Raw genomic sequence first — 25,438 nt, forward strand, 5'->3', positions numbered from 1 at the left:
AAAAGGAAAATGCATTTAAATCAGTGAAACCTCTTCCAGTTCTCTGGGAGGATTTAGAAACATTAAACGCAACATAAATAAACCCTATAGAATAATGTATGACATCTAGAGCTTATGCTTTCAGTTCCGACTGGCTTATGTCTTTTATATTCTGAATTATCTATGTTTATACTGCTTTTAAGAGCTTAGAAATGTTGATTTAGCCAACAGATCAGGATCACTAAGGAAGAGCAGTAGAAGGAAACTCCAATCAGCTGATTCTACATTAGGACGAACAAAAAATTAAAAACACAAAGACTTCAAATGAAAAGACTTCAAATGAAAAATGATCTGGTTTTGTTAGGACATGCACTAAAAAATATGATGAACTGACGAGCATGTAGATGATGATGACAAATGGAAAAGATCTGAACGTAAGATTACATTTAAAAGATGGAAATAACTTCACATAGTCGAAAGAAAAAAGACCAAGTATCATGAAACAGAAGATCTAAAAACTCTTCTGAGGGAAAAAAAGATTCTGTGAGTGTTGAAGGAGGAGAGATACGCACCCCCAAAAAGGTCTATCACACCTGAAGAATCCACCTTTGCTGGCGAGGCAGTGGTTGCAGGAGATGGTGCTACAAATGTATCCACTGTAGCAAAGCACAGAACAGGACAAAGTGCATGTCACCCAAAGGAAAATGAAATCATGAGACTCGGCAAACGGCTTCTTGAGATTTCATGTTGAATAGCCCGAAGACTGTAGACAATCTTAACAGTTAAAGAAAAGCCAGCAGATTTAAAAATACATACTTTCCAGAAGAAAATAAAACTTTTGACTCCTGAGGTCAGAGGTTTTAGTGTGAAAAAGAGGTTTTCTCTTTTCAATCGGCAGTAGATTTGAAATATTTACCCTCATCAGTTGGGGATGGACACAAAATGAGACTTTTTTTTACTGTAAAGTGAGTTTTGAGTGTAAAAGAACTCAAGACGAACCCGCGTGTTTTCGCATCTGCCTCTCCACGTATGAGGCCCACAAGACATCTCGGAAGGCTTCACCTTGGCAAAAGCACTCACCGGATAGGAGGTCAGCAGTGAGAGAACTCTCAGGCACGGGAGAGGCCCCTTGTGGTGGAGAGGAGAAAGCATCTTCCAAAAGTGAAACAAACCAAAACCAAGCAGAGGTAAGTAGAGAGCTGAAATCAAAGTCACAAGTCTAACAAGTGCATTATCACAGGTGAGGACAAAGGGCTTAGTCATGAAAACATCTAGGCAAATTAGTGTAAAGAAAGGCGGGAGTTGGCTTTACCTGTCCCAAACAGGTCTATGCTAGGAGCAGCATCTGGCTTAGGCGCGGGGGCGACATCGGGAGCAGACTCAAATAAATCTAAGACCAAGAACACACATGCCTTTACTCAACTGGACAAACCCGCCTGAAACAGCATCACTTTCCAGTTGTGCATGAGCACTCTGGAGGGTTCTGAAACGAGCTGCAAATGGTTGCTGGAGAACCATTTAATGACACAGTCACCATGCAGACAGAGGTGCGGAGGCAGTACATCACAAGGACCAGAATTCAATCCACCAGGTGGAAAGAGTTCAACGACAATGACAAAAAAAAATTACCACCAAAGATATCTAGAGCAGGAGGAGCGGTGGTGGTGGCGGCAGAGGTGGTGGCAGTGGTGGCAGCGGCAGCTGTGGTGGCAGCGGTAGTGGCAGCGGCGGCAGCTGCGACGGCGGGAGCAGGAGAAGGAGCGGTGGCGGGAACCGGAGGGGCTGTGCTAGCTGTAGGGGTAACTACAGGAACACTGGTCTCAGGTGGCTTCATTGCAAAGAGGTCCAGCTCGGGTGCAGCCTCTGCACTACCTTCAGATGGGGCAAAGGGGTCTTGGGGAAAGGAAAGTGGAGACACATACGGCATCAGTAAGGAAACAGACAACAGAGAGGCGTCAAAACTATAGGTACGAGACACCTGGCACAGATATTCACATGCGAGCTAGGCATTAGGCGGCCTGCTTTGAGCTACTACCCTATTAGCAGGGGTCAGTCATTAGGATGTTTTTCTAAAGAGAAAAGAAAATGTAGTAGGCACCACGAAGTTCAGAAACGGAAACACTTCAGAGTATTGTCAGATTAGCCTACAGTCTAGGATCAGAGATGGTTATTCAAATCCTTACTTTAATGTGGTCAATTTGGTAGCTTGGAAAATTCATGAAAACATGCCAACGTATTGGAACTCAGTGTTACAAAAGAGTACAATACAGCATTACAGGGAAACAAACAAAAAAACAAAAAAACATTAAGAGAGCATACTTGCACTGACAAAAATTGTCAATCTTGAGAAATTGTCAATTTTGATAAGGATGCCCTTCGTTTTCTTAATGTTTTCAAGTGCCCGCATTCTTTATTCCGTTACGATGAGTGATACTTTATACTCAGAAGAAAGCAAAATTAGAAACACATAGGGCCAAGTCTAGCTACGGGAGCTTCACATCAGGACAGAACGACAACAGACGGGCTCAGGACTGGAAACCCACCGTTTCCTGAACACGCATCAAGCGCCGCGGCTACAGGGGTCGGGGGTGCTGGCGCAGCGGCCCCTTCGGATGCTGCAGGGGCCTCCCCGGGAGAAGCTGCAAAGGCATCTTGGGTGCAGGTTTTAAAACAACAGAAATGAAAGGGATAAAAAGAGAAGAAAAATGTAGTAAAAGAACCAAGTTAAATTGCAAAGAAGGCTCCCTTATACAACATGAATTGCTTGAAACGCCTTTTTATGGCCCATGCACTGTTGGCGGTCACAAGACAATGACTCTTGGCACCCCTTCATGTTGGTTACATGCAAGTGGTACAGCCTTGATCCTGCTGAGGCCTGTGAGGATCCAAAAGGTAACAAGATTCTCATTGTATAAGGGCTCTGAGAAGCATGTTTCATGTATCATTAGGAAGGAATGGATGTGAAAAATAAAACACAAAAATAACTTTATTATGCAATTTAAGACATCGATCTTTCACGTCCAGGTAATATTTATACACTATGTTACCATGATGTCTCTGACTAGTGGCTTCTAGCAAACACGGATATCTTCTTTAAGCCCAATAAAATTAAATATATGATGATGATGTAAACAATTTTAGTTTACATGTTCTTTTACAGTCTACTACAGACAAAATTACACTGTTAACATGAAAGGTATACTAAATGTTCATAAAAGTTAAATCTTCACTATCCCTGAAAAACATTTTCAGACACAACCAAGGATTTGTTTTAAAGAACTAAAGAAAAAAAATTAGGAGATGACACCATAATGCCTTTATTTTGACTTAAATTTATAGTTGTTTTCAAATACTGAATTGCTCCAGTTATGTGGTCAATGATCCACAGATTAAAGATGTAGTTTCATGTTTTAAGACTACAAGTGTATAACTATCTATAGTAGATTATAATCATATACAGTAGATCCATTAACATGCACGCAGCCTCCATTTATAAATGTCCGATTTATCAGTGGCTGATGTGTACAAATGATTCCCAGTGTGTTTCTGTCAACACACCATGTTAATTATGGTTAAAAAAAAAAATCCTGGAGCTTTCAAAGAAACCCTTTACAGAAGGAATGAAGCCATCATAAATATGCCTTGCCTAGAAGAAATTTCTGGAAGGTAGGGACCAACAAGAACCTGCCACTGATCTGCTAGATTTCCCATCCTAAAATACCGCCTTCTGCAGTATCTACCCGTGTTCCCTAGAACACTGTTCCTCTAGCCATTAAAAAGAATTTGTCAAACATGCTTGGGAAATGCTACACAGTATACCCACTTTCTCAGAGATTTATGTGGTGTATCGGGCTGTAGGAAGTCCTGCAGTCGAGACACTTGTTTCTCAGGTTCACCCAGCGTGTTCCAAACTGATCTGAGTATGAGACACATTATGGTAACGTCCTGAAGCCCGGCCTTAACAAACATTAAACATTAGAGACTCGCTTGAGTTAAAAGGTCCTTTACAAAGACACCAATATCCCTAGAAGGGACAATGGGACAAGCATATGTTACAGCTTGATTTGACTGCTTCCCACAGCTACACTAAGGGAATATATATATGTTCTGAGTAGAGGGCAGTCAGGGGAGAGGCTGAATAATAATAACGGAGTAGGAAAAACACACCAGGGGATAGGACAGACACACCTCCTCAGACGCCATGCTAAGAATACTATCACAGAGGACTTAGAGCAACTTGAAAGCCCTAACAGCTGGGGCAGAAGACCACAAGAAAAGTCTAAGAGGAGGTTGGGAGGGCTGAAAATATTTTGCCACGGGTCAGGTCTGTTTTCTTTCTTTTCATTCTTAGAAAATTTGGAACTAACGGTAATGCCATTGGAAGTAATAGAAACAGTAATAGCAGTCACTATTTATGTGCCAGTCGCTGTGTAAATATTTTATTTGCGTTATTAAATTTAATTCCTCCAACTTTCTTGTGATATAGGTTTTATCATCTCCACTTTGTAGATAAGAGAACAGAAGCTTGTAAAGTCTGAGGATGTGACCAAGGTCCGTCAAGTGGCGGGGTCAGGATTTGGCTGTAAGTTGTTTGATGGAGGTTTGGGTGTTTGACCACTCTACTGTTTTGAACTGTGCCACATTCTACTATACTGTCCCCTCCTTGCAGGATGGAATAAGCACCAGTTATATCAGTGCTAGAGTTCAAACAAATATTCACAGGCTGGCCTCCTTAATTATGATTTCTGTGTACGTAGATGAAACCCGTATTTGTAGCTATATCTTTAGGAGAGGTGGTGTCCCTCCATTCCCGGTCAGCAAGACATCTCCTTTTAATGCTTCTCTGAAACTAAACATTGTAAACTTAACTCATCAACTGTCAACACTTCTCCTAAACAAAGGAGCCCCAGCTGCTCCAGCCCCGAGCTGCTAAGTGTTCCCAGCCCATTTGATGGAGATGTGAACGAGTGAGACTGGATAATTCCAGCCCCACAGCCACTGTCTGACTGTAGCCACGAAAGCGACTCTGAGAGACAACCGGCCAGCTGAGCCCACTAGACTCCCCGGGACTGTCAGAGACAATAAGATAATTTTGATTTTGTTTAAAAAAACAGCAAAACTTCTTAGCTACCCAGCTTTCTTTCATCATCGATGGCAGCATTGTCCTTCCAGCACTGAAAGCTAAAGCAATCTCCAATCTAGTTCTCGTTCCCTTGTTGCCCATTTGCAGTTCAGGTCTACATTCTGCCCATTACCAACCAGTGCTACTTCCAGGAAATGCATATTCCTGCTTTTCTACTGTTATGGACTCAGTCCAGCCTTACTCAGCAAACCAGTCTCTGACACTGCTGCAGACTAGCCTTCTCTTCCTTCTGGCAATCTAGGAAGAATTTTCTCCCTCATTTTTTATCATGTGACTGACTACCTTTGTAAAAATTTCTTACTGCTGTTGTCTTCTCCAGCCTGAATTCCTCTCCCTGTCTTCTCCAGGCACACACACCATCTTTAAATCACATACTCGGCACAAAGGTTTCAATCATTCTCAGCGTCTTGAGCCCAAGAGTCACCATTCCAGTTCATTTTCTTCCCCAAAGGTCCCAGATGATAAGACTCTTACATGAAATCTAGTTGTAAGTGCTTATATTTAAGTATTGGTGTTAAGGAAGATTGATGAACTTGGTTAACCAACTTGTTCAAATGAAGTCAGGTTTGGGAGGCAAGTTCTTTGGTTTTCCAGCCACTTGGTTCTGTGCTCACAGCCTACCATCATGGAGGCTTGCGCACAAATTAACACAGTTGACGGAAAAGGGTACCCTGGAGAACATGTAGAGGAATTAGCATCAATTCAGCATTGCACTCCTTAGAAAAAAACTGTATTGTTACAAACTAATGTGCTGTTGTTAGTAGAGTTTTGCATCAGTGAAAAACAGAATGCCTTTAAGGATTTTGTGTTTTATCTTTATCAATATCTGTAAGTTTTACTAAATTTTTAAAGCATAACACTGCCTTGCAGTCCTGTTCTGCCTGACCCCAGAAGGCAGAAGGCAGATTTCATTTCTTAAAAGTTCCCTTTAAAAAAATAAGCATTTAGTAAATATAATGTTTCTAAAAATTTTTTTTTAATGACTTACATTGAAACGACTAAAACATTATGTGGGTATCAATCTGAGTATTTTAAAATAACAGACACTCCGTATTTTTCAAATTTGTAATGAAAATACAAGACTAAAATACATAGAAAAATTTAACATTTCGGTATTTCATATTCCTGAAATTAAACAATTAGCCATTATTCAGAAATTAAAATTCATTAAGCTTATTTCTAAAGAAATCTACTTAATACTGCTCTATATGCTACATAAAACCTCAAAGGGGCATATTTTAAAGCCATATAAATAACTGGTGCTCTTATTATTCAAAAGTGCTACCACTTGCCCATTTTAGAGATACAAAATTTTAAAAAAATGGCCACACAACACGACCAAAGAGATTTTAGTTTAAGTTTTAATTTAAAATCTTACCTCTAAATGATTCCTTATAAATCCATAAAGAACACGAAAGAAATCAGGGGGTATCCCTGAAAACTACAAGACAGACAGTGACACATATAGATTTCTGAACATAAAAGATAGAGATTTTATAGCTATCAGAGGCCGGGAGACAGGTTACAGAACGATAAAGATTAGTAAAAATAATTGTGATGAGATTTGCAGATGTACTCATCTTTACTTATCCTCCATCCAGATGACTAGAAAGGATATTGGTGAAATTAAAGGACAGCCTCCATTCTTTGGCATTAAATTATATGATTTTCTACAGTACTGACCTTTTAAATTTGTATTTCAGGGTAGAAAGACTGACATCACGAAAATATTTTCAAACATACAGATTCTTCTGCTTGATGACTGTCATCAAAGCAGCAATAAATGATTAACACAAACAGCATAATGGCACAAAGAATATTTCCAAGAAATATCTTAGGCAGGACCATGAGAGAAGCAAGATGGAGTTGACTGATTTCTTATAGGCAATTAAGCTCCTTAAAATGGACTGAAAAACAAAAATCTAAATAGCTAAAGGAATAGAAATGCTTACGTACAAAATTGTTATCCAACCCGTCCATATTTTCCTTGAATTTTTCTCTGAACATAAGCCTATGAGAAACCATCCATACTCAAGACCAATAATGGAGGTAGGAAGGATGGGGTGAAGAAGTTGGTTTTTATAAATTTAAGCTAATATTTTAATTTCTGGTCTCAAAAGTTACAGAGGCATAACTGAAAAACTAACTTTCTCTAGTGGATGACTCCTCATAATAAATTATTCAGGAGTATGCAAATCCCTTCTCCTACTTTAAAAAACAAACAAACAAAAAAACGGATTTCTCCTATAATAGATTTGGAAGAGCAACAGAATGGCAGTGCAGCAAGGCAGGAGCAAATTCCCCGCATGAAACAGAGGCAACGATGCTGTGTCCCACTGAGTATTCCTTGTCTTAGACAACGTTGGCAAGCCTCAGAGACTGGGGCACTGCATGTTGCACAGTGGTATGTGACAGTGTGTAAGTGTATGTTCCCAGGGGAATACGTTAACTCCACCAGAGCCTGCCAAATCTCTGCTGCCCCCACCCCTTATCATTTGCTTCCTCCAATTTCTTTACCATACTCTCAAAATGCCCCGGGAAAGATGTTATACTGTAACGAAGAAACACAAAACTATGATGACTATAACACTGTTCAATGTACACATGTGAAATGAGCACTTCTCCAGGTTTGGACATTAGCACCACTCAAAATGGGAAGATGTAAATAAACTGGTTTCAGATGGTTCATCAGGTCCAGACATATTATATTGACAGAGTGTAGGATATTTGACTGAAGCTTACAGCTGTAAATCAACTCTGTGTCAGAATTTACATTTGCATGGAAAAAGTATTTTCAGACAATCGTTTCAAAGTCTGATATAAACCTGTTTTCAATCAGCGTTGCAAGTGCCGACTCCAGTGATCTCTCAAAGTTCTGAAGCCAAAGATGATCCAAGTTTTTGCTTGGACAGAACAAGCTTAAAAAGTTGCAAAAATGGACATATCCCTAAACTCTCTTCAGAGACCTCTAGATCTGAACTCCACTTAGGTGATTTTTTTTTTTCCTAAATCTTAAAGAACAACTTAGGCCAGGATTTCTCCTCCCATGTTCCCCAAACATTTTTTTCTCTCAGCTAGTTCAAATCTAAAAAAATGCCAAAAAACCAATTCTAAATATGATAGAAAGATCTGGTACGACTATTATAGATACTGCAGGGCTGGAGCATATACGGGACAAGAGTTCTAATAGCAGCTTAAATCCTAACTTCGCAAAAAGTAGAAAATTGAATAGGTCGAAAGCATTTGCAACCTTTGCTCTATAATCACTAAAATTAAATGAATATGAAGTTGACAAATTGAGCAAAGATAAATATATATGAATAAACATTTTAAAAGTAGTTAAACACTCTGCCATGCATGTTCTATCTATCTGCCATGTTCTATCATGTAAAAGATTTAAATGCTTTAACGCTAGCAATCCTGGAAGGAAAATAAAAGAAAAGTGATGTGACTGACTAACCTCCAAAGAGATCCACTTCAGCAGTGACAGCAGTGACAGTTGTAGTAGTTGAGGCAGAGGCTGAAGTAGTTGCAATTTCAGCAGCTGTAGCAGGAGGAGTAGGTTCTGGTGCGAACGGATCTGAAATCTGTGCTTCGGAGGGAACAGAGGAAAGTGCAGCCAGAGAATCTATGTCGCACCAGAGACAGAGAACAAATGGGAGAGAAGAAAAGGAAAGGACAAAAGATATACCAGGCTCCAAATGATCAAAGTGAAGACAGTTATTAAGATATGGAAGTCTCTCGAAACAGAAGTTTACAAATAAAGTTTTACTCACCCTCTCCCAAGAGGTCTATCGATGTCCATGGGTCAGCATATGAAGAAATAAGAGATAAAGCTGAAACTTTCAACCACACCAATGTCCAAGCAGGGTGAGGCACTAACTGAAGAAATTTTAGCTTTATGTACCTTTCCGGACCATTTGAAATTTAAAAAATAAATGTATTACCTATTATTACCATAGAACTTTTGAGCTGGAATGGACCTTAGAGATCCTCTAGATCAACTTTCCAACTTCATAGATGGGAAAACTGAGAGCAAGGGAGGTCAAGAGACTTACCTTAAGCTAGGTTTAAACAACTCTGACAAACTCAATCGATTTCTTATCAGATTTACCGTTTCATCTGCTTTGGTTGATTTCATTACACTGTAGTTGTCAATTCTGAAGAAACCATAGTTAATTGAATTTTATTGATCCTCTTTATTTGATGTGTCATACCAGAGCATGAATAGAGGCTTTACAATGGCTATAGTTTGACTGTGGAACATACTAAGCTGAATGCAAGTTTAGGGGTTAGAAAAAAGAAACTCTAACTTAAACTATTCTCTTCTTTGTAAGTTTCACATTACCAGGTGTTTTTCAGTTCAGTATATAATCTCTAATTTATAAACATTATGAGACAACATATGAAAATTATTTTTAAGAAGAATGTGAGAGATTATACAGCATACAAACTTTTCAGCCCTTCTGAGGTCAGCATTCCAATGGGAGGTTCAGACTTAGTGACCAACAGTGGGATTACAGTTGGCATTCTAAATAAAAAGCCTAGGAGGGATTATTTTTAACTGTACTATGATGTTAGGTTAAACATTTATAGTGTCCAATGGCATTCTTCTACTCTCAGTCATGTGATACATCTCAGGGATCACATTCAAATTCATGAATGTTACTGGAAATTTATTTTAATCATGAAGAAACTTTATCAAAACTCATTAGGGAGCTATTTTTTTCAGAGCCTTAAAAGCCATATGGGAACTCAGTAAACCAAAAGTTCTAGAAGACATTTAAAAGATTGAGAAACATAAATTTGACATTAAAAATAATTACTTTAGATATAAAGACACACAGACTGAAAGTGAGGGGATGGAAAAAGGTATTCTATGTAAAGGGAAATGAAAAGTCAGGGTAGCAATACTTAAGTGAGACAAAATAGACTTTAAAATAAAGACTGTTACAAGAGACAAAGAATGACATTACACAATGATAAAGGAATCAATTAATGAAGAAGATATAACAATTTTAAATATATATGCACCCAACATAGGATCACCTAAATACATAAAGCAAATATTAACAGACATAAAGGGAGAAACTGACAGGAACACAGTAAGAGTAGGAGACTTTAACATCCCACTTACATCAATGGACAGATCCACACAGAAAATCAATAAGGAGACATTGGCCTTAAACTACATATTAGATTAGACGGACTTATATATATATATATTTTTTAATATATGAATTTATGTATATAAACATTCCATCCAAAAGCAGCAGAATACACATTCTTTTCAAGAGCACATGGAACAATCTATAGGATAGATCATATGCTGGGCAACAAAAGAAGTCTCAGTAAACTTAGGAAGACTGAAATCATATCAGGCATCTTTCCCAACCAAAATGCCTTGACTAGAAATCAACCACAAGAAAAATCTTCAAAAAACACAAACCCATGAAGGCTGAACAATACGTTACTAAACAAATGGATCACTGAAGAAATCAAAGAGGAAATAAAAAAATACCTGGAGACAAATGAAAATGAAAATACAGTGATCCAAAATCCATGGAAAGTAGCAAAAACAAGGCTAAGAGGGAAGTTTATAGCAATACAAGCCTATCTCAGAAAACTAGAAAAATCTCAAATACAACCTAAACTTACACATAACAGAACTATAAAAAGAAGAACAAACAAACAAGAAAGTTAGAAGAAGGAAAGAAATCACAAAGATCAGAGCAGAAATAAATGAAATAGAGACTAAAAAAAGCAATAGAAAAGATCAATGAAACTGAGAGCTGGTTCTCTGAAAAAATAAACAAAATTGATAAACCTTTAGCCAGACTCATCAAGGAAAAAAAGAGAGAGGATCCAAATCAATAAAATCAGAAATGAAAAAGGAGAACTTACAACCAACACCACGAAATACAAAGGATCATAAGAGAGTCCTACAAGCCATTATATGCCCCCAAAATGGACAACCTAGAAGAAATGGACAATCTCCCAATACTGAATCAGGAAGAAATAGAAAATACAAACAGTTCAGTAATGAAATTGAATCAGTAATAAGAAAAAACTCCCAACAAACAGAAGTACAGGACCAGATGGCTTCACAGGTGAATTCTACCAAATATTTATGGAAGAGTTAACGCCTATCCTTCTGAAACTACTCCCAAAAACTGCAGAGGAAGGAACACTTCCAAACTCACTCCACAAGGCCAGCATCACCCTGATCCAAAACCAGATAAAGATATCACAAAAAAAGAAAATTGCAGGCCAATATCACTGATGAACATAGATGCAAGAATCCTCAACAAACTATTAGTAAACCAAATCCAACAATACAGTAAAAGGAGCATACATCATGATCAAGTGGGATTTATCCCAGGGATGTAAGGATGGTTCAATACCTACAAATCAATGTGATACAAAAAACTGCAGAATAAAACTCATATGATCATCTCAATAGACGGGGAAAAATCTTCTGACAAAATTCAACATCCATTTATGATAAAAACTCTCAACAAAGGAGGTACAGAAGGAACATACTTCAACATAATAAAGGCCACATGTGACAAACCCACAGCTAACATCATACTCAACAGTGAAAAGCGGAAAGCTTTTCCTCTAAGATCAGGAATAAGGGAAAGTTTCCCACTCTTGCCACTTTTCTTCAACATAGCATTAGAACTCCTAGCCATAGCAATCATACAATCAGAAAAGGAAATGAAAGGAATCCAAAGTGGAAAGGAAGTAGTAAAACTGTCACTCTTTGCAGAAGACATGATACCATACATAGAAAATCCTAAAGATGCCACCAAAAAAACGACTAGACCTCACAATGAATTCAGTAAAGTTGCAGGATACAAAATTAATATACAGAAACCTGTTGCGTTTCTATATATTAAGAGTGAACTATCAGAAAGTGAATCCACACTTATATGGCAATTAATCTACAACAAAGAAGGCAACAATATACAATGGGGAAAAGACAGCCTCTTCAATAAATGATGTTAGGAAAACTGGACAGCTACAGGTAAAAGAATCAAACTGGACTACTTTCTCACACCATGTATAATAATAAGTTAAAAATGGAGGGCTTCCCTGGTGGCGCAGGGATTCCCTGGTGGTGCAGTGGTTGAGAGTCTGCCTGCCGATGCAGGGGACATGGGTTCGTGCCCCAGTCCGGGAAGATCTCACATGCCACGGAGCGGCTGGGCCCGTGAGCCATGGCCGCTGAGCCTGTGCATCTGGAGCCTGTGCTCCGCAGTGGGAGAGGCCACAACAGTGAGAGGCCCGAGTACCGAAAAAAAAAAAAAAAAAAAAAAAAATGGATTAAAGACTTAAATGTAAGACCTGAAACCATAAAACTTCTCGAAGAAAACATAGGCAGTATACTCTTTGACACTGGTCTTAGTAATATTCTTCTGAATATGTCTCCTCAGGCAAGGGAATCAAAAGCAAAAACAAACAAATGGGACTACATAACTAGAAAGCTTTTGCACAGTGAAGGAAATGATCAACAAAATGAAAAGGCCACCTACTGAATGGGAGAAGATATTTGAAAATGATATATCCAACAAGGGATTAATATGTAAAATACACAAATAACTCATACAACTCAACATCAAAAAAGCAAACAACCTGATTAAAAAATGGGCAAAGAAGACATACAAGATAGCTATCAGACGCATGAAAGGATGTGCAACATCACTAATCATCAGGGAAATTAAAATCAAAACTGCAGTGAGATATCACCTCGCACCTGCTAGACTGGCTATTATCAAAAAGACAATGAATAACAAGTGTTGGTGAGAATGTGATGAAAAGGAACCCTCATGCACTGTTGGTGGGAATGTAAACTGGTGCAGCCACTATGGAAAACAGTATACAGATTCCTCAAAAAATTAAAAATTGAACTACCATGTGATCTAGCAATTCCATTCATGGGTATTTATCCAAAGAAAATCAGAACACTAATTAGAAAAGATACATGCACCCCTATGTTCACTGTAGCATTATTTATAATAGCTAAGATATGGAAACAACCTAAGTGCCCATCACTAGATGAATAAAGAAGATGTGGTATGTGTCTACATATAGATAATGGAATATTACTTAGCCATATTTGCCATTTGCAACGATGTGAATGGACCTAGAGATGATTATGCTAAGTGAAATAAGTCAGAGGAAGACAAACACTGTACGATTTCACTTATATGTGGAATCTACAAAACAAACCAAATGAACAAACACAACAAAACAGAAGCAGAATCACAGATTTGGGGAACAAACAGGTGGTTGCCAGAGGGGAGGGGTTCGGGGGTAGGAGAGAAATAGGTGAGGGAGATTAAGAGGTATAAACTTCCAGTTGCAAAATAAATGAGTCATGGGGATGAAATGTATTGTGGGGAATACAGTCATTAATAGGTACTATCTTTGTATGGTGATGGATCGTAACTAGACTTACGGTGGTGATGATTTTGAAATGTATAGAAATACTGAATCACTATGTTATGTAATGGGAACTAACAGTGTTGTAGGTCAATTATAGTTCAAAACAACAAACAAACAAATGCATAGAAACAGAGGTCAGGTTTGTGGTTATCAGAGGCAGGGGAAGAATGAAGGAGTTTGATGAAGGCAGTGAAAACATACCAACTTCCGGTCATAAGATAAAAAAGTACTAGGGGTATAATATACAACATCACAAACATAATCAACACCATGCTATATATGCTATATATGAAAGTCGTTAAGAGAGTAAATCCTAAGAGTTCTCATCACAAGGAAAAAAAAATTCTCTTTTCTAAATCTTGTATCTCTATGAAATGATGGATGTTCACTTAAACTTATTGTGGTCATCATTTCATGATGTATGCAAGTCAAATCATTATGCTGGACACCTTAGACTTACAGTGCTGTACATCAATTATGTCTCAACAAAACTGGAAGAAAAAAATTATCATATTAATTTAACTATGCAATATGTGACCCAATAAATATTAGGTAAAGCACTCTACAGATCCACTAAGATAATCAAGGCTCTTCCTAAAACTAAATCTTACATATTTCATAGCAACATTAGAAAATTATAGCACATAGAGCTCTTGACATTAGAAATAGTTTTTAAATTTTAGAATGTACGCCTAGTGAATAGCTGACGTAGGGCTAGGGTATTTTCTGCTGTTAGGTGTCCAGGTCCCAAATCCTGAGAAGTAGAAGGTCCTTCCAATCATTCCTCAAGCCAACCGGACCTGGCCCAATACAACTGTTACTCTACAGTCCTAAGTCCTAAGAGATATGGGAACATAGGTATATGTATAACTGATTCACTTTGTTATGAAGCAGAAACTAACACACCATCGTAAAGCAATTATACTCCAATAAAGATGTTAAAAAAATAAAATAAAAAATATAAATAAAAATATTCATTAGAAACCAAAGTGGGTCATCAGAAGCCAGAGAGATTGGATTCTCTTTTCTCCTGGCGTTGGTGGGGCTCTCCGTAGCCCTGCCCTTATCAATGGCTACTTCAAGCTGCAGTGTGACTTAGCAGAAGAGCTAAGAGCCATGTGATTTAACAGCTTCCAGACCTCTCATTGTCTACTTCCAGACCTCTCATTGTCTATCACAGGGGACAGGTAATTTATTTCATACATTTGGTAAGTGAGAAAGGAGAAGACTGTTTATGTGTACTAGAAGGAGAGAGAGTTAAAAAGATTTTAAAAAGAGGTATGAAAGATTAAAATATTAGTTCCTTGCTCTTAATTAGTGTTTTGTTCAGATGGAGGGTGATGAGAATGATACGATGGAAGATGGAAAGTAAAATTTCCTAGGAAAATGTACAATGATTAAGCATATTGGTGGATAACTGATGTTGAAAATTTTTTCCACTCTTGGAAACCACAGGTGTTAGTCTCCAAAATCTTAATTTTCTAGATGAAATATAATTTGTTATATATTCCTTGTTTTACGCAAAATTTTCTCTACTATAAAAGCAAGTCCCTATTACAAGATGATGAGGATGGTTATTAAATATTCTCAAAACTGCTACTTTTTATAGAGGATTAAACTATACAAAAAAACCCCACTTCAGCATAAGAGTTCAATCCATTTGCAAGTAGTACATGATCAGAGTTGTTTGTATTATAGAAATTGCTAGAAAATATTCCCTGTAACCAAGGAAACAGAGCTACAACTAAATGAACAAGGAAATCTATATTGTGCTGTGAGATGGAGCTGAACTTTTCATGTTTTTATGAAGATTAAATGTGTTAATTTATTTAAGTGTTCGCCCATACCAAGAACATATCAAATGCTCAATAATAAAAGTTAATAATAGCAATAGCTTAGATGGTAACTAGCCTTATTGTGGTGATCATTTCACAATGTGTATAAATGTTGAATCACTATGTTGTACACTTGAAACTAATATAATGTTGCATGTCAATTATACTTCAATAAAAAATAGCAGTAACTAACATTTAAGTTAAATAATAATTTTTCATTATAGGACTGTGAATTTCAAAGCTTCTATAAATCTTTCAGAGAGAGCATGTGTACATGTGTGTGTGTGTGTGTGTGTGTGTGTGTGTACACATGAATGTGTTTGAAGACAGCCTGCAGATGTGCCCCCCCAGATCTAATTAACAAGCAAATGGTAATATGGGTCACAAAAACTGCTTGTACTGTAGCTAATATTTCTCATGGAAACTATTAAAGTCAAGTGATCACATAATATTGATGAGCATTCCAGCATGTGTAAATTAACTTCTATTAAGTCTATTGACTCTAATTAAAGCCTAGCAGTAATTCTGTATTTCTCAAAAAGTAGAAATTTCACTTCAAGCATTTACAATAAAAAATTACGCATTTTCCACTTCTAAGATGCATAGAAGTACAACACACACACACTCATTTGTTTGTGCAGAGAGGTGAATTTATTATGAAGGAAAAAAACACTCTCCCTTTTATGGGGAGAAAGGTAGGAATTTTAAAAGCACTCTGTATACTTCCAGGTTCATTACTGGCTGGCAGAATGCCACATGGAATATGCACTATTTAAATTAAATTTACTAAAATATGAATTTGCTAAAATTTGGTTTACACCAATGACAAGAAATACTATCCTTTACAATACGTCCCCTAAAATGGCAATATTCATCCATACCCAGAACCCCCAAGAGAAACCTATAAACAACTGATGTGGCCATAGTCATTTGAAAATGAAATCCTCTATCACTATGGTCGGATAAGAACATCCAAATAGGTCTAAGGAGTTTTAGAGTTTGCATTTTACCATCTAGTTACACAAAATTCAAATAAACTACAATAATAGTAAAGTGATCTTATCAAACAAGACTGAGAAAGTGGTTTTATGTATTTAATTTTTTGCTTAGTCAAATGAGCCAAAACATACTGGTAACAATTTAGCACCTCTTCAAATATGACTGGGTATCTATAGGATAAATGTAAACTGAAGGTAACATTTATCAATTTCATATTTCACTAGTTTACTTGAATTTCTTTTTTTAAGTAAGATACATATTTTATTTTTTAATTTTTTGGCCGTGTGCGCAGGCTTGTGGGATCTTATTTTCCCCGATCAGGGACTGAACACAGGCCCTGGCAGTGAAAGCGCTGAGTCCTAACCTCTGGACCACCAGGGAATTCCCTACTTGAATTTCTTAAGGCTTATAATTTTTACTGTTTTGCTTAGGAATGAGAGAATTTACTTATTAGTATTTTTCTCCCCAGCTGACTTTTCTACTGCTATGAAAGGAGCTGTAGATATTTTGTTGAGACAAAAGACTAATGCTAACCATCAGGTCCTAAGCCAACATTTTCATACACTATAATGTGTTTTGTATTAATTATAAAAAAGTGCTCCTGTTGGGCCAGCAGGTTGGAACAGGAAAAGCACTTACTTCTTCCTCAAGGACGAAAAAAGCCCATAGTTTGGCTATCAGAAAGCAGGCTGAATTTCAGGCCCCTCGACCTGCCTTTGGGCAAGGCACAAACTGCGGGTCCACACTGCACAGCCCTGGTTAAAACCACACTAATCTGCTTTCTTCTATATCCACTGACACCTCAATGTTTCAATCGTCAACAGTTATTTATTCCTAACAAGTAAAGACTGAAATGTGTTATAATAAAGTTGGTTATTATAACTTATTCCTTATAATGTGTCTTAGCAAAAAGTACTTGAAGATGAATATAAATAAAAATGTTACAATGCAATTTAAAAAGATTTCACCAAGGGATTTTCTTTTTCATTTATTATTATTTTGGTGCCAAACAAACCAATCAAACAAAAAGGACACAATTTCTCTTCAGTTTGATGCTGGAGAATACAGTGAAAGGAGACAGTTTACAATTTCACTGTTTATTCATTCAAGTTCTAAATCACTAAACAACTAAATGTTTAATAAGTTCTAAAAATTACAGTGTGAACAATCTACTGATTTAATTAGTTGAGAGAATTATTGTTAACACATTCATATAATAGTGAAAAAAAATTTTGTATAACTCTACAAATTTATAATTAATACTAAATTTTAAATTATAAAAGTTCTATGGAATTCATTTATATGAATTTTATGACAGAGAAAACCTGATTTAAGGATATGGATTTGAAGCATTCTTAAATAAATAGGAAAACATGATACACTGTATAAGATACCATGGCAATGAAAATTATTAGTAAACTGAAATAATCAAACATTTCTGAAAGATGAAGCTCAGAATGAAAAAACATGAAAACCAGAAGGCCCTTATAAAATCTCTTCAACAAAAATATTTTCCTTTACTAATTGAAATTTAATAAAGTTAAGTGTAGCTGAAAGAAAATTTTTATTAAGAAAATGATAGCTATAGGCTTAGGAGCTGAACATTTCAACAAAGGAGAAGTTTTAAGTATTTAAATGGAAAAGCACCAATATTTAAATGCTTATAAATATAGTTAGCAACTCTGTTTCACAAGTAGTTATTTTTGCTTACTTTGTTACCACAAAAACTTGGAAATAAAACCAAGAGATCATAGCAGGTAGTGTTGATGTTATATTGCCAATGTTTACCAAACTCATCCAAGGATTATTTAATTACCTGTGGAAATGTATCTTCATTTGATGCTGCAATTTAACTGTTAATTAAGGACTCTGATTCTGAAATGATATACTGAGTTACAGTTCTTGTCTGCTAGTGATGCTCTGTCTGGGAGAAAAGATAACCTCAAGACATGATTTTTACTGCTCTACTGGACATTAACCAGTTTTGTACTTAACCTAGCCATCTTATTTTAACATTTCCTTTCAAATGTCTATAAATACCCAGTTCCTCAAAACTCTCTTTGAGCCAGCTTTATCATCTTACCGGTTTCCTCATCAGCCAGTTAATGTCTTTTACCAGTGCTGTTTTTCCCCACCCCCTTCAGGTTTATGGAGGTATAAGTGACATATAAAAATTGTATATATTTAAGATGCACAATGTGATGATTTGATATACATATACATTATGAAAAGATTACCACAATCAAATTAACACATCTATCATCTCACATAGTTACTGTATTTTTGTAGTGCAAATACTTAAGATTCACTCTCTTAGCAAATTTTAAGTATACGATACAGTATTATTAAATATGGTAACCATACTGTATATAAGATCTCCAAAACTTATTCATCTTACAACTGACCCTTTGTACCCTTTGACCGTCTTCCCATTCCATGCCCTGCCCTCCGTCGCCCACCACCAGCCCCTGGCAACCACCCTTCTACTTTCTGCATCTGTGAGTTTAGATTTCACACAGAAGTGAGATCACACATATTTGTCTTTCTGTGCCTGGTTTATTCACTTAGCATAATGTCCTTCATGTTCATCCGTACTGTAACAAATAGGAGGACTTCTTTCTTTTTAAAAGACTAAATAATTAATATTCCATTGAATATATACAATGTGTTTTTTTAATATCCTTTTGTCTGTTGACAGACACTTAGGTTATTTTTATATCTCGGCTATTGTGGATAATGCTGTAATGAACATGGGGGTGCAGATCTCCATCCATCCAGAAGTGAGACTGGTGAATCATGTGACAGTTCTATTTTCAATTCTTTGAGGAACCTCTATATTTTTTCCATGATGGTTGTACAGCCACTATGCAGAACAGTATGGAGGCTCCTTAAAAGACTAAAAATAGAATTACCATATGACCCAGCAATCCCACTGGGCATATACTGGGCATATACCCTGAGAAAACCATAATTCAAAAAGATACATGTACCACAATGTTCACTGCAGCACTATTTACAATAGCCAGGACATGGAACCAACCTCAATGTCCATCGACAGGTGAATGGATAAAGAAGATGTGGTATATACATACAATGGAATATTACTCAGCCATAAAAAGGAACGAAATTGAATTATATGTAACGAGGTGGATGGACCCAGAGTCTGTCATACAGAGGGAAGTAAGTCAGAAAGAGAAAAATACCATATGCTAAAGCACATACATGGAATCTAAAAAAATGGTACTGACGAACCTAATGGCAGGGCAGGAATAAAGACACAGACGTAAAGAATGGACTTGAGGACTCGGCATGGGGAAGGGGAAGTAGGGATGAAGTGAGAGAGTAGCACTGAAATATATACACTACCAAATGTAAAATGGATGGTTAGTGGGAAGCTGCTGTATAGCACAAGGAGATCAGCCCGATGCTTTGTGATGACCTAGAGGGGTGGGATAGGAAGGGTGGGAGGGAGGCTCAAGAGGAAGGGGATATGGGGATATATGTATACATATAGCTGATTCACTATGTTGTATAGCAGCAACTAACACAACATTGTAAAGCAATTATACTCCAATAAAAAAAATTAAAAATAAAAATAAATAAAAAATAAACCATAATGGCTGCACCAATTTACATCTCCAGCAACAATGAATAATGGTTCCCTTTTCTCCACTCCCTCACCAAACACTTGTTATCTCTTGTGTTTTTGATAACAGTTATCCTAACAAGTGTGGGGTGCTATCTCTGTGGTTCTGATTTGCATTTTCCTAATAATTAATGACAGTGAACACCTTTTCATATACTTTTTGGCCATTTGCATACCTTGTTTGGAAAATGTCTATTTATGTCCTTTGCCCATTTTAAAATCAAGTTATTTGGGGGTTTTTTTTTTTTTACAAATATTTTCTCCCATTCCACAGGCTGCACTTTTATTTTGTTGTTTCCTTTGCTGTGTAGAAGTTTTTTAGTTTGAATGTAGTCTTACTCGCTTATTTTTGCTTTTGTTGCCTGTGTTTTTTGGTGGCAAATAAAAAAAATCACTGCTAAGACCAATGTCTAGGAGTTTTTTCCCTGTTTTCTTCAAGGAGTTTTATGGTTTCAGATCTTGTATTTAAGTCTTTAATCCATTTGAGTTAATTTTTGTGTATGATGTAAGATAAGGTTCCAATTTCATTCTTTTGCACATAGATATCTAGTTTTCCCAACACCATTTATTAAAGAGACTATCTGTTCCCTGTTGTGTATTCTTGGCATCCTTGTCAAAGGTTAGCTAACTGAATATGCATGGGTTTATTTCTGGGCTCTCTATTCTCTTGTTCTGTTGGTTGAGGTGTCTGTTTTCATGCCAGTACCATCCCATTTTGGTTACTATAGCTTTGAAATATAGGTTGATTTCAGGAAGTTTGATGCCTCCAGCCTTATTTTTCTTCCTCAAGATTCCTTTGGCTATTTGGTGTCTTTTGTGGTCTGTATGAACACAAAATTTTTTTTCTATTAATAGGAAAAGGCCATTACAATTTTTCTAGGGATTGCAATGAATCTGTAGATCGCTTTGGGTAGTATGGACATTTTAACAATATTAATTCTTCTAATCCATGAACACAGGATATCGTTCCATTTATTTGTATCTTCAATTTCTTTCATCAATGTCTTATAGTTTTCAGTGTACAGGTTTTTCACCTCTTTGGTTAAATTTATTCCTAAGTATTTTATTCTTTTTGATGCTGCTCTAAATGGGATTGTTTTCTTCATTTCTTTTTCAGATAGTTTGTTCTTAGTGTATACAAATGCAGTTGATTTTTGTACATAAATTGTGTATCCCGAACTTACTGAATTCATTTATTAGTTCTAACAGTTTTTTGGTGGAGTCTTTTGGGTTTCTACATATAAGATTATGTCATCTGAAGAGACAGTTTTATTTCTTCTTTTCCTATTTGGATGCATTTTATTTCTTTTTCTTGACTAACTGCTCTTGTTTAGACTTCCAGTACTATGTCGAGTAGAAGTGGAGAGAGTAGGCATCCTTGTCTTGTTCCTAATCTTAGAGGAAAAGGTTACAGCTTTTCATCATTAAGTATCATGTCAGCTGTGGACTTGTCATATATGCCCTTTATTATGTTGAGATACATTCCTTATTTACCTAATTTGTTAAGAGTTTTTATCATGAAAGGTTATTAAATTTTGTTAAGTGCTTTTTCTGCATCTATTGAGATGATCATATGATTTTTACCCTTCATTCTGTAATGTGGTGTGTATCACTTGCATATGTTGAACCATCCTTGCATCCCAGGGATAAATCCCACTTGATCATGGTGTATGACCCTTTTGATTTGCTGCTGAATTCAGTTTTCTAATGTTTTGTGAAGGATTCTTGCAGCTATGTTCTTGTAGTATCTGTATATGGCTTTGGAATGAGTGTAAAACTAGCTTCAAAAAATAAGTTTGCAAGTATTCCCTCCTTTTAAATTTTTTGGGAAGAGTGTGAGTAGGACTGGCATTAATTCCTGTTTAAATGTTTGGTAGAATTCACCCATGAAGCTATATGGTCATGGGTTTTTCTTTGCTGGGAGGTTTTTGATTACCGCTTCAATTTCCTTATTTCATATGGGTCTGTTCAGATTTTCTATTTCTTCATGATTCTGTCTTGGTCAATTGTATCTTTCTAGGAATTTATCCATTTCTTTTAGGTTATCCAATTATGGCATAAATTGCTCACAGTAGTCTCTTATGATTCTTTGTAGTTTTATGGTATCAGCTATAATGTTTCTTCTTTCATTTGTAATTTTATTTTTGAGCTGTTGCTCTTTTTTTCTTGGTTAGTCTAGCTGTAAGAAATTTTATCTTTTCAGAAAACCAACCCTTAGTTTTGTTGATCTTTTCTATTGTCTTTCTAGTCTCTATTTCATTTACTTCTGCTGTAATCTTTATTACGTCTTCCCTTCTGCTATCTTTTGGCTAAGTTTGCTCTTTGTCTAGTTCTGTGAGATGTAAAGCTAGATTGTTTATTTGAGATCTTTCTTTTTCTTAATGGAGGCATTTAGCGCTATAAATGTCCCTCTTAGAACTGCTTTTGCAGAATCATGTAAGTTTTGATATGTTGTGTTTCCATTTTCCTTTGTCTCAAGATTCTTTTTAATTTCTTTTTGATTTCTTCTTTGACCCATTGGTTGGCTGTATGTTATTTAATCTCCGCGTATTTGTGAATTTTCAAAATTTTCTTCTGTTACTGATTTCTAGTTTCATACCACTGAAGGTCAGAAATGATACTTGATATGACTTCAATCTTCTTTAACTTGTTAAGAAATTTTTAGTGTCCCAACATATGATCTACCCTGGAGAATGTTCTGTGTGCACCTGAGGAGAATGTGTATTCTGCTGTGTTGGATGAAATTTTCTGTTTATGCCTATTAGGTCCATTTGGGGTAAACTGTTATTCAAGTTTGCTATTTTCTTACTGATTTCTGTCTGGATGATCTATCTATTGTTGAAATTGGCATATTGAAGCCCCCCACTATTACTGTATGGTTGTCTATTTCTCCCCTCAGTTCTGTTAATATTTGATTTATATATTTAGATATTTTGATGTTTATACCCTCTTGATGAATTGATTTTATCATTATAGAGTGATTTTCTTTGTTTCTTGTGATAGACTTTGACTGCAAATCTTTTCCCATCCCTTTACCTTGCCTATGTATGTCCTTAAAGTTAAAAGGAGTCTCTTGTAGGCACTAGATTGTTGGATCTTGTTTTTTGTTTTTCTTAACATCCACTGAACCACTCTATTATTTGATAGGAGAATTTAATCCATTTAAATTTACAGTATTTATAGGTAAGGACTTACTATTGTCATTTTGTTTACTGTTTTCTGACCATTCTGTAGTTCCTTTGTTCTTTTCTTCTTCTCTTGCTCTCTTCCTTTGTGACTTGATGATTTTCCTCAGTGGTATGCTTTGATTCCTTTTTATTTTTAGTATCTAGTAGAGGTTTTTTTCTTTGTGTTTACCATGGGGCTTACGTAAAACATCTTATAGTTTTAACAGTCTATTTTAAGCTGATAACAACTTAACTTCAATCACATACAAAAAGTATGGACACTTCTACCTTTCTCTACTCTCCACATATTATCCACCCTACATCTTTTTATATTGTGTATGTAGTAGCAAATTATTGCAGCTTTAGTTATTTTAAATTCTCTTGTCTTTTAACTTTCATACCAGGGTTAAAACTGATTTACCTACTACATTTACAGTATTAGAGTATTCTGAATTTGACGACAAATTTACCTTTACCAGTGAGTTTGATACAGTTGACCCTTGAACAGCAAAGGGGTTATGGGAGCCAACCACCCATGCAGTCAAAAATCCACCTATACATTTACAGTTGGTCCTCCATATCCACAGTTCTGCAGATTCAACGAACCATGTATTGTTTAGTTGTGTATTACATATTTAGTGGAAAAAAAATCTGTGTATAAGTGGACTCTCACAGTTCAAACTCATGTAGTTCAAGGGATGTACCTTCATACATTTTCTCATTGTTATTTAGCATCCTTTTGTTTTATCTTAAAGAAATCCCTTTAGCATTTCCTGTAAGACAGGTCTAGTGGTGATGAATTCTCTCAGATTTTGTCAGGTAATGTCTTTTTCTTGCCTTCACTTCTGAAGAACAACTTTGCCAGGTGTAGTATTCTTGGTTGGCAGTTTTTTTCTTTCAGGACTTTTATTATATCATGCTACTTACTCCTGGCCTGCAAGGTTTCTGCTGAGAAATATGCTGATAGCTTTATCAGGGTTCCCTTGTATGTGAGGAGGTGCTTTTCTCTTGTTGTTTTCAAAAGTTTCTCTTTGTCTTTGACTTCTGACAATCTGATTAAATACTGCGTCTCAGGTAATAGTCTTTGGATTGCTCTTGCTTGGAGACTTTTGAACTTCATGAATTTAAATGTCCATATCTCTCCCATGATTTATGAAGTTTTTAGCCATTATGTTTAAATAAGCTTTCTTCTCTTTCTCACTTTCTTCTCTTTCTGGGACTCCCATAATGCATATATTAATTAATTTTATGGCATCCCATAGGTCCTGTATGCATCACTTTTTTTCCTTTTTGTTCCTTTAATTGGCTATTTTCTAACGTTCTATCTTTGAGTTTGTTGATTCTTTACTCTGTCTGATCAAGTAAGCTCTCTACTGAGTTTTTCTTTTCAGTTCAGTCATAGTATTCTGTTTCGTTCAGAATTTCTGTTTTGTTCCCTTTTATGGTTTCTATTTTCTTATTTTTTTCATGTATACTTTTCTTGACTTAATTTTGTTGCCTATTTGTGTTCTCTTGTATTTCACTGAGTTTCTTAAAGATAATTATTTTTAATTTGTTATCAAGCTATGTAGAGATCTCCATTTATTTAGGGTAAGTTATTAGAGATTTATTAGTTTCCTTTGGCAGTGTCATGTCTGTTTGCCTGATTCTTCATATTCTGTGTAGCCCTGTGTTGGTGTCTGTGCATCTGAAGGAGCAAACACCTCTTCCTGTTTTTAAACACTGGTTTTGGCAGGCCTTCTCCTGTCAGGTCCCTGGGCTGATGATACTGACTCCGGGATTGCAGTTGAGTGGGGTTGGGGCTGGGTCATGTGGCTGCTTCTGGGTCTGCTGTAGTGTCCATGTTAGTGGGCCTGTTACCAGGGGCTTGGGTGGGTATAGATCCTGCCTCCTGGTCCCTGAGTGGACAGGACTGCCTTCACGACCTTGGTTAGGAGGGCTGGAGCTGGGACAAGGGTCCACTTCAGGATGTGCAGTTGGGTTCAGAGATGGTGGGCTTGTTACCAGGTACGTGTCTGGGTGTAGCTCCTGCTGGGTCTCCGGCTAGGCCAGACTAGCCCTGGACTGCAGCTAAGTGGGGCTAAATGAAGTGAGAAGGTTGCTTTAAGGTCCACAGTTGGGACCAAGATCTATAGGCCTGCCCATAGGGGCATGGATGAGTATGTCTCCCACAAGGTCCCTGGGTGGGTAGGACTGAGGGGCTGGAGCCTAGTCACAA

The 25,438-nt window shown here is 36.7% G+C and overlaps 1 protein-coding gene across 7 annotated transcripts in view; it reads right to left on the bottom strand.

The window, feature by feature from the left end:
* Window positions 1–25,438, bottom strand: part of SNAP91 (synaptosome associated protein 91) — a 156,547-nt gene that overhangs the window by 35,135 nt on the left and 95,974 nt on the right. For 6 of the 7 annotated variants that reach the window (XM_060283755.1, XM_060283757.1, XM_060283759.1 and 3 more), the window contains exons 14-20: window positions 8,899–8,913; window positions 8,583–8,750; window positions 2,523–2,630; window positions 1,609–1,872; window positions 1,292–1,369; window positions 1,060–1,131; window positions 552–635 (exon numbers count right to left, since the gene is read on the bottom strand). In XM_060283755.1, coding sequence (XP_060139738.1) covers window positions 552–635; window positions 1,060–1,131; window positions 1,292–1,369; window positions 1,609–1,872; window positions 2,523–2,630; window positions 8,583–8,750; window positions 8,899–8,913 — 789 coding nt within the window. The remainder of the gene's footprint in view (window positions 1–551; window positions 636–1,059; window positions 1,132–1,291; window positions 1,370–1,608; window positions 1,873–2,522; window positions 2,631–8,582; window positions 8,751–8,898; window positions 8,914–25,438) is intronic. The other variant, XM_060283760.1, reaches the window with a different exon arrangement.

The sequence above is a fragment of the Globicephala melas genome, chromosome 14 (assembly GCF_963455315.2).
Source record: "Globicephala melas chromosome 14, mGloMel1.2, whole genome shotgun sequence".
Classification (NCBI taxonomy): Eukaryota; Metazoa; Chordata; class Mammalia; order Artiodactyla; family Delphinidae; genus Globicephala; species Globicephala melas.